At 39.0% G+C, this 10889-nt stretch overlaps 1 protein-coding gene across 1 annotated transcript; it reads left to right on the top strand.

Annotated features, from left to right (window-relative positions):
- Window positions 1-2880: 2880 nt before the first annotated feature.
- On the top strand, window positions 2881-4136 carry LOC132053936 (uncharacterized). Its single transcript, XM_059446030.1, has 2 exons — window positions 2881-3016; window positions 3575-4136. The coding sequence occupies exon 2, from the start codon at window positions 3575-3577 to the stop codon at window positions 3893-3895; it is 321 nt and encodes a 106-aa protein (XP_059302013.1). The 5' UTR covers window positions 2881-3016; the 3' UTR covers window positions 3896-4136.
- Window positions 4137-10889: the final 6753 nt, after the last annotated feature.

Here is a 10889-nt window from a genome sequence, read left to right as displayed (position 1 = left end):
AATTGAGGCAACTTTTGAAAAGGGGCTGAAGAGTTGCACCGTTTTGATGCCTAATAGTTTAAAATTGAATTAGAATGAAATAAGAGCTAGAAATACACAATGTTTTATTATATATACTTTAAAATCAAATAGGTAACTAAAACTCGTAAAAGTGATGTTTCCTTTAAAGGTCCCACTATAAGCATTCCCACTATAAGCATTCTCCTCATTCTGCTTCTTCCTATGAGGTAATGATCACCGTTTCTACACTTGTCGATTCTTGTGTTTGCTGCTTTGAATTTGCTTGGTTCTCAAATTCCTATAATTCTATCTTGACAGAATTTGCACAAACAACAACGAAAAATTGTACATATTAACCTAGAATTAGATTTTAACATAAATATTAACCAAGAAAAAGTCAATTGTCAGTAGAGATGTCTACATTATGAAAGTTATTTCATATTATTGCCTATTTCAAATGATAACATTAACATAATTGAAAATCATTTTACATTATTGTCCATCTAACCGTCTTAGATTCAAAAAATTGGCAACTGAAGTAGAATTAGCAAAATAATGTATTTACTTTTTACCAAGCTTCACAAATATTTATTAACTTGGGTGATAAAAGTCTTAGTGAGTCCTAGAAGGTCCTTAAGACCATATAAAATTTTATGGCATGAAGGTCTTTTCAAAACTATAAAATAAGTTTTTTTTTTTTAAAAAAATTTATTACATAGTGTACAATGTTAAAGCAAGATGTGTATAATGTTAGCAATTGAGGTAATATCATTTTAAATTTGTATTGTATTATATTCTTTACTTATTTATATTGCCTTTATTTATGACATTAACTGCTGACTTAATTTTTAAATAGGGATAAAGATTCAAGCTATTTCAATACTGATGTCGTAAAGTGAGAGGACATCTTCGAACCAAATAATTAAAACTATTATATTATTAATGGCTCCTTAAATTGTGTCAATCCCAAGTCCGTCCTCTGGCCTTTTTTTAACAGTTCCTTACAAGTGCTTTTGCGACTCATCACTCCAGCTCTGAAGTACTCCGTCAGCCCGATCTGTTTAACGTAGACCCTGTGTTATAGTATAGAAAGAAAGTGGTGTAAAGATCCACACTTCCCCCTATCTATTCTATTATGACCGGCTTGGAGACATCAGAGGAAGATCATCATCTCCAAGTACGATCATAGCTACATTCATACATTGAACCTTGAGGATCACCATTAGCATTGAGGTCAATAACCACACTATTTCTATCATACATACGACATCACACGAAGCGAGAGAGCATGGTCAACACACACCTAAAGCACCTACGCTTCCAGCCTCCCCAACTTACACTTCAATTTACAAACGGATGTTAAAATGTTTTTGCTAACAATACCACTGTGAAAGAATTCGACAAAGACATTCCTACCAAATAAAATGTCAAACAATTCTTTTATCCCTGGAAGATACAAAAATTTATGGAGGACACAATCGGAACTCTCTGTGAATTTTATAAATTATTTTCGTACATATTTAATTGGTACTTATCATTGATTTTAAAATCTTACGTTTCCAGATATAGTTGGCATGTTTGTAATAACCCATATATTTTTTTTTTTTAGGCTTAGTTGGTAATTTAAATAAAAGAAGGAAATCAAAAGAAAAAAAAAATAGAAAAGAAGTAATTTAGTGGGCCAAGCCCAAAAAGGAAAAGGAAAAAAAAACAAATATAAAGGATTCAGCATAAGACGTGAAAGAGGAAAAAGAAACTGAAGTGAAAAAAAAAAAAAACCAGAAAACAGAGAAGGGGAAAAACCAGTAAAAGAAAGAAAAGAGAGGGAGAAAAAGAGAAGAAAAGAGAGGAGAAAAATAAGAACTTTCACTCCAAATCATCAAGGTAATTACTCTAGTCTTTTATTTAAGTTTATTACATAATTAGGGGTGAATTTTTATGATGAAAACATGGGGATATTTTGAGGAATTGAGAAAGTTTAGCTCTAGGGTTCTTCAACCAAAATCATTGATTTGAAAGGGCAAATAGCGTCGGATTTTAGACTTCTATATATCGTTGGAATCCTCTCGTTAAGGCCTTTCCAAAAACATAAGTCTTGTCGGGTTTTGAACACATTGACCAGAGGGCGTTTTCGTCCTTTAAAATTTGACTTTAACAGTTTAAGCCTCTAAAAATATAGAAGTGGTTTACCCTAAGGGTTTTGACCATTCTAAATCCATTTTTGTGTAGTTTGAGGCAATACGGAGACTTGAGAACGTAGTTTTGATTTATTAGGAAGTGTGCTTGAATTGTGAATTTGAGGTAAGTGAGACTTTAAGCTTTGGGTACTTGCTTTTCAAAATCCGTTTTAAAAATATGTTTTCTCTGCCTGGTCCATGTGTTGGGGTGAGCGTGTGCTTGGCAGAATCGGTGGTCCTTAAGGCCAACCGCATATACTTTATTTTCAAATAATCCAAAACTCTATTTATAAATTGTTTTATGATGTGATATAGCTGTGAGCCATGATATTAGGGCATTGTGTATGCTTCCCTTAGCATTGTGTATGCTTCTTGATTACATTGGGGCATTGTGTATGCTTCCCTTAGCATTGTGTATGCTTCTTGATGATATTGAGGCATTGTGTATGCTTCCCTTAGCATTGTGTATGCTTCCTGACATATTTGGCACATTGTATATGTTGCGAGTGGATTCATAGTGTTGACTAATTCTTTAACTGCCACTTATGACGGTTCGTAGTGTAAATTGTGTTGAGATATATAATATATTTGATAAACAGTGGTTTGGACCTTGGTTGCTATTATATAATGATATATTCATGTGCATAATATTTTTGTGCTTGTTGTGTGTTTGTATTTTCTAACAACTTGTTCCCGGGGGGTATTTGAAGTGGCGGGTCGAGGATCTTACTAGGTTATATTTATGTATAACTCACTCCTTACCTGCATGTCCATGCAGATACTGTCGTTGAGAACGAGGCTGGTAATTGAAGACTTCGTGAGTGGATTCTGTTGCTGAGGTGAGCCACTGCATTGTTCGTGGAGGCAGCCATTTCAGCTTTATCTAGTTTATTTCTAGTTATTTCTTTTATTTTGGGTTTACATGCCCGACACTCAAACTCTTGTAACTCTGTTAAATGCTCTATGGTTTTGGAATGGGATGTGGGCTAGAGATTCTTTTTATCTTAGCGTTGGTTGGTTTTCATAAAATGATTATGGATTTGGTTGGCGACTATTTCGCATTTTTATCATTAATAACGTTGTTGGACCTGCACTTATTTTCTTTTAGTGCTTTGTAAATGATTAAGAGTATGATATATGGTTCGCCTGGCGGGTGGTGTTTGCTGGGTTCCAATCATGTCTAGGTGGTATTTTGGGATGAGACAAAGTTGGTATCAGAGCCTAGGCTTTAAGTCCCGGGTCATGGAGCAGTGTTTAGTAGAGTCTTGTTCATGGGTATGTAGACGCCCATACTTATGACCTTGAGGCTACTGAACATCTAGGAAGTTTTCCCTTCTTTCATTCCTCGTTCGTGCGTGAGTTGAATCAAGTCTAACCTTGATATAATTATTTCGCAGATGGCTAAGAAACACGCATCTTCATCTGCTAAACGTGGTGCTGGACAGAGTGCTACCCGCGGTGGTAGACAAGCTAGTGCTCATCAGACTAGAGCTCAGACTAGGACTCAGGCCACTCCTCAGCCTGAAGTTGTGAATGGGGGTCAACCCCGAGTTGCGTCAGAGCAAGTGCAGGAACAAGTGGTTCAGAACACTCCACCGGCACCAGCTGCTGCCCCTACTATTGCTATGCCCGCAGATGTGGTGACCAGATTATTGAATGTGTTGGAGGCATTGGCGCCTAATCATGGTGGAATTCCAAGTCCTCAGGCTACTTCATAAGCACAAGCTCAAGTTCAGTTGAATGTTGTAGCTAATCAGACACTTCAGTTGGCCCTTCAACAGGTTTTCCAGTCTGCAGGGCAATCCAAGGAGTTTAAGAATTTCATGGATCTTAAGCCACCAGAGTTTGATGCTTCACCAACTTCTATTGAACCTCAGAAGTTCATTGATCGTTGTGAAAAGATATTGACTACGTTGGGGCTGAAGGAGACTCGTGGTGTGGAATTTGCCACTTTCTTATTCTCAGAGTCCGCCAAAGTCTTGGTGGATTTCGATTCGAGAGGTAGACAAGCGGGGGTTACCACCTATTACTTGGTCAAAATTTTTAGCACTTGTTTAAGGACGGGTTTATTCCATTAAGCAAGCAAGATGACATGAGACATCGGTTCATAATGCGGCGGGAAATATGGCCGTTACGAATATGAGGCCAAGTTTACGATTTATCCAGGTATGTACCTTATTTGGTAGAGGATCCGAGAGAGAAGGTGAGACGATTTGTGGATGGACTTGAGCATCGCTATCGTGGTCCTGTGGTACGAGATGTGCGATATGGTACCTATTCAGATGTAGTTGACACTGCTCTCCGTTACGAGTCCTATCTAGAAATGGACAAAGTTGAGCGTGAGAGCAAAAAGCCACGTAACACAGGTGGGTTTAGTGGTGCTCCATCTGGGGGCAAGAGTGGTTTTTATCGTGGGCAGTCCAGACCTACTCAGTCAGAATCAGTGGTGCAGTCTCCTAGTGGTTATTCAGCTAGACAGGGCCAGCGAGCGGATGCGAGAGGAAGGGTAATAGCTCATATCGGTCGAGGTTATCATCCGAGGGTGTTCTAAGCGTGGTAGAAATCACAGTGGTCGTTGCTTTGGGGTAGATGGGGCTTGTTTTACTTGTGGTGAAAAGGGGCATATTGCTAAATACTGTCCTAAAGGAAATTCTGGTGCTAGTCGAGCTACTACACAGCCGCAGGGAACTACTACAGCTACACAGGGTCAGATTCAGCCAGCTAGGACCGCTCCACAGGGTGCTCGTGGACAGGGACGACAGGGTGCACAGGTTGCTCAGGGAGGGGGTGGACCGCCGAGATTCTTTGCTATGACCAGACAGGATGTCGAGGCATCTAATGCAGTAGTCACAGGTATTATTACTATTAGTTCTCATGGTGCATATGCTCTTATTGATCTCGATTCTACGTATTCGTATGTATCTCCTTCTTTTGCTATATTCTTAGAACGGGGAGTTGAGTCTATTAATGTGCCATATATGGTAGAAACTCCAGTGAGGGAGAGTATATTAGTGGATAGAGTTTATAGAGACTGTGTGATATCTGTTCAGGGCAGGGACACCGTAGTTGATATATGTGTGTTACCGATGTCCGCTTTCGATGTGATTATGGGCATGGATTGGTTGGCATCATGTTATGCATCGGTTGATTGCTATGCTAAGCTTATACGTTTTAATTTTCCTGGAGAACCTTTAGTGTGGAAAGGCATGACTCCTGTGACTCAAGGAAAAATAATATCTTATGTAAAGGCACGCCGAATGATTAATCATGGGTGTTTGGGTTTTATTGCCACCGTTCATGATACTCGAGCGGAGAATATTACTATTGATAGTGTTCCTGTTGTTCGCGAATTTGCGAATGTTTTTCCTGAAGATTTACCCGGCCTACCTCCGATGAGAGAAATCGAGTTTAGCATTGATTTAGTTCCAGGGACTCAGCCTATCTCTATTTCACCATATCGTATGGCTCCAGCTGAGTTGAGAGAACTGAAGGCTCAACTCCAAGAGCTACTTGATAAGGGGTTCATTAGGCCTAGTGTATCGCCTTGGGGTGCACCTGTGTTATTTGTGAAGAAGAAAGATGGCACGATGAGAATGTGCATTGACTACAGGCAACTGAACAAGGCGACTATCAAGAATAAGTATCCATTGCCTTGTATTGATGATTTGTTTAATCAGCTGCAGGGTGCTACTCATTTTTCCAAAATCAACTTGAGATCAGGTTATCATCAGCTGAGAATCAAGATTGAGGACATCTCCAAGACAGCTTTTCGGACAAGATATGGGCACTTCAAATTTTTGGTGATGTCATTAGGGTTGACTAATGCCCCCATGAGCATTTATGGACCTCATGAACAGGGTGTTCAAGCCATACTTAGACCATTTTGTGATTGTGTTCATTGATGATATTTTGGTCTACTCTCGGAGTGAGGCTGAGCATGGACAACACTTGAGAATTGTGCTACAGGCACTTAAGGAATGAAAGCTTTATGCCAAGTTCTCAAAATGTGAGTTCTGGTTGAGCACAATTTCATTTTTAGGACACGTGGTGTCCCGAGATGGGATTCAAGTTGATCCAAAGAAAATTGAAGCAGTTCGAGATTAGCCTCAACCTACTAATCCCACAGAGATACACAGTTTCATGGGACTAGCCGGATATTACAGAAGGTCTGTGGAGGGTTTCTCAAAGATGGCTGCTCCATTGACACGTTTAACTCAGAAAGGTGGGTATTCCAGTGGTCAGATGAATGTTCAGAAAGCTTTCAGAAATTAAAGACTGCATTGACTACGGCTCCGATTTTGACCTTACCTACTGATGAGGGTGGTTTCACCATTTATTGTGATGCATCTCGAGTCGGGTTGGGTTGTGTCTTGATGCAGAATGGTAAAGTGGTAGCTTATGCGTCTCGACAGCTAAAGAAACATGAGAAGAATTATCCAACTCATGATTTAGAATTGGCCGCAGTTGTATTTGCACTCAAGATCTGGCGTCACTATCTTTATGGTGAGCCGTGTGAAATCTATACTGATCACAAGAGTTTGCAATACATATTCAAGCAAAGAGATCTGAATTTGAGACAGCGACGGTGGTTAGAGTTACTTAAAGATTATGATCTTACTATTTTGTATCATCCTGGTAAGGCGAATGTGGTGGCAGACGCCTTGAGTAGAAAGTCTATGGGCAGCTTGGCCCGATTTACTGCTGAAGAACGACCTATGGCTAAGGATATTCGGCATTAGCCAACCGCGGATTCGGATTGATCATACAGTACAGACAGGTTACTTGCAGTTATGGTGGCACAATCGTCCTTAGTGGGGCAGGTCAAGGCTTGCCAATATGAAGATTCCCGTCTTGCTAGACTACGAGATCGAGTGCAAAATGGGGGCGTTAAGTCATTCTCTATTGATGGCAAAGGCGTGTTACGTTGTCATGGTAGACTGTGTATTCCTATGGTGGGTGATGTGAAGCAACAAATCCTTGAAGAGGCTCATAGCTCGCGATACTCCATCCACCCAGGTGCTACGAAGATGTACCAAGACTTGCGTGGATTATATTGGTGGAAAGGTATGAAGGCTGATATTTTGAAACATGTGACAAGTTGCTTAAATTGTCAGCAGGTCAAATATGAACATCAAAAACCCGGCGGAGTAATGCAAAACTTGATTATCCCAGAGTGGAAGTGGTAAAGGATTACGATGGATTTCGTAGTTGGTTTGCTAAATACTTTCAAGAAACATGACTCAGTCTGGGTAATTGTGGATAGACTTACCAAATCTGCTCATTTTATACCAGTTCGGGTTACGCGTACACCGCGGAAAGCAGTTAGCAAATATTTACCTCCGTGAGATAGTACGACTTCATGGTGTGCCTATTTCTATAATATCTGATCGAGGTGCACAATTTACTGCTGAGTTTTGGAAGTCTTTTCAGAAGTCGTTGGGTTCACAGGTCGAGTTGAGTACAGCTTTTCATCCACAAACTGATGGACAGTCTGAGCGAGTTATTCAGATTTTAGAGGACATGCTTAGAGCTTGCGCGATTGATTTTGGTGGTCAATGGGACGATCAGTTGCCTTTGGCAGAGTTTGCTTATAATAACAGCTACCAATCGAGTATACAGATAGCGTCGTTTGAGGCTCTATATGGTCGCAGGTGTCGTTCACCAGTTGGATGGTTCGAACCAGGCGAAGCACAACTATTAGGTCCAGATTTAGTGCAGCAAGCCTTGGAAAAAGTTGCATTGATACGAGAACGGCTTCGGACAGCACAAAGCAGACAAAAGTCCTATGCAGATAAGAAAGTACGTGATATGGAGTTCATGAAGGGGGAAAAAGTCTTTCTGAAAGTATCCCCTATGAAAGGAGTTATGAGATTCGGTCGGAAAGGCAAGTTAAGTCCTAGGTACATTGGTCCTTATGAGATTTTGGATCCAATTGGGTTGGTGGCATACAGACTTGCTTTACCTCTGAGATTGTCTGCTGTTCATCCTGTATTTCACGTGTCTATGCTAAGACGATATGTTGGTGATGATAGCCATAAGATTCAACCAGAGGATGTGGAGCTCGATGAAAATTTGACTTATGAGGAGGGTCCGATATCTATTCTTGATAGGCAAGTGCGACAATTGAGGTCGAAGAAGGTAGCTTCAGTCAAAGTGCTGTGGCGTAATCATCCAACCGAGGAGGCTACTTGGGATTCTGAGACGGATATGCAAGATAAATATCCTAATTTATTTGACGTGACAGGTATGATCTAGATCCGTTCGAGGACGAACGTCATTTTATGTGGTGGAGAATGTAATAACCCATATATTTTTTTTTTAGGCTTAGTTAGCAATATAAATAAAAGAAGGAAATCAAAAGAAAAAAAAATAGAAAAGAAGTAATTTAGTGGGCCAAGCCCAAAAAGGAAAAGGAAAAAAAAAAAACAAATATAAAGGATTCACATAAGACGTGAAAGAGAGAAAAAGAAACTGAAGTGAAAAAAAAAAACCCGAAAAACGAGAGAAGGGAAAAACCAGTAAAAAGAAAGAAAAGAGAGGAGAAAAAGAGAAGAAAAGAGGAGAAAAAAATAAGAACTTTCACTCCAAATCATCAAGGTAATTACTCTAGTCTTTTATTTAAGTTTATTACATAATTAGGGGTGAATTTTTATGATGAAAACATGGGGATATTTTGAGGAATTGAGAAAGTTTAGCTCTAGGGTTCTTCAACCAAAATCATTGATTTGAAAGGGCAAATAGCGTCGGATTTTAGACTTCTATATATCATTGGAATCCTCTCGTTAAGGCCTTTCCGAAAACATAAGTCTTGTCAGGTTTTGAACACATTGACCAGAGGGCGTTTTCGTCCTTTAAAATTTGACTTTAACCGTTTAAGCCTCTAAAAATATAGAAGTGGTTTACCCTAAGGGTTTTGACCATTCTAAATCCATTTTTGTGTAGTTTGAGGCAATACGGAGACTCGAGAACGCTGTTTTGATTTATTGGGAAGTGTGCTTGAATTGTGAATTTGAGGTAAGTAAGACTTTAAGCTTCGGGTACTTGCTTTTCAAAACCCGTTTTAAAAATATGTTTCTCTGCCTGGTCCATGTGTTGGGGCGAGCGTGTGCTTGGCAGAATCGGTGGTCCTTAAGGCCAACCGCATATACTTTATTTTCAAATAATCCAAAACTCTCTTTATAAATTGTTTTGTGATGTGATATAGCTGTGAGCCATGATATTAGGGCATTGTGTATGCTTCCCTTAGCATTGTGTATGCTTCTTGATTATATTGGGGCATTGTGTATGCTTCCCTTAGCATTGTGTATGCTTCTTGATGATATTGGGGCATTGTGTATGCTTCCCTTAGCATTGTGTATGCTTCCTGACATATTTGGCACATTGTGTATGTTGCCGTGGATTCATAGTGTTGACTAATTCTTTAACTGCCACTTATGACGGTTCGTAGTGTAAATTGTGTTGAGATATATAATATATTTGATAAACAGTGGTTTGGACCTTGGTTGTTATTATATAATGATATATTCATGTGCATAATATTTTTGTGCTTGTTGTGTGTTTGTATTTTCTAACACTTGTTCCAGGGGTATTTGAAGTGGCGGGTCGAGGATCTTACTGGGTTATATTTATGTATAACTCACTCCTTACCTGCATGTCCATGCAGATACTGTCGTTGAGAACGAGGCTGGTAATTGAAGACTTAGTGAGTGGATTCTGTTACTGAGGTGAGCCACTGCATTATTCGTGGAGGCAGCCATTTCAGCTTTATCTAGTTATTTCTTTTATTTTGGATTTACATGCCCGACACTCAAACTCATGTAACTCTGTTAGATGCTCCATGGTCTTAGCGTGGGATGTGGGCTAGAGATTCTTTTTATCTTAGCGTTGGTTGGTTTTCATAAATCGATTATGGATTTGGTTGGCGACTATTTCGCATTTTTATCATTAATAACGTTGTTGGACCTGCACTTATTTTCTTTTAGTGCTTTGTAAATGATTAAGAGTATGATATATGGTTCACCTGGCGGGTGGTGTTTGCTGGGTGCCAATCACGTCTAGGGGGTATTTTGGGACGTGACAATGTTGACAACTCATTGAAGAAAGATGAAATAGGAGAAGAGAGACAACAATTAGAAACAAAAGGTATGTTAAAATTACATAAGTTTTCATGAAATATGATTAGTTGACGTACAAAACAATAAGTTAACATAATTTATGCAATTTTTAATTTTAAAATATACCTATGATCGTTCAATTGTTACTTTATGAGGAGGATTTTGCAGAAAATGAAGGTGAAATATTTGAAAAATGGATCCAATCACTGGCTTTTGTGATGTCTGAATCTCAATTTACAGAGGTATTTTGCCTACTGACTAACAGAAAGGAATGAAATAAACATACAAAGAATATAACTTATATAGAAATATTCGATCAGATACGGTCAAATATATGTTTGCATCTCATATTATAAAAAATGCATACACCTAATTAAACTTTAATTTTTCATCATTGTAGGTTCAGACGATATCCAACCATCTTGACTGCAGCAAATAAGTCACGGTACGCCGATCCACGTTGATCATTTACATGAACGTGTACATTATTATTTCATGTACAACAATTTATTCAATTTCTTTGTAATAATATTGATATTACTTTACGCAAATATGTATTACATGGCGTGATATACACGTGCAACGCACGTGTCAAGAG

Source organism: Lycium ferocissimum, chromosome 1, assembly GCF_029784015.1.
Source record: "Lycium ferocissimum isolate CSIRO_LF1 chromosome 1, AGI_CSIRO_Lferr_CH_V1, whole genome shotgun sequence".
Lineage (NCBI taxonomy): Eukaryota > Viridiplantae > Streptophyta > Magnoliopsida > Solanales > Solanaceae > Lycium > Lycium ferocissimum.
The sequence above is the reverse complement of the archived record's forward strand: the minus strand, read 5'-3'. Positions and strand labels throughout refer to the sequence as shown.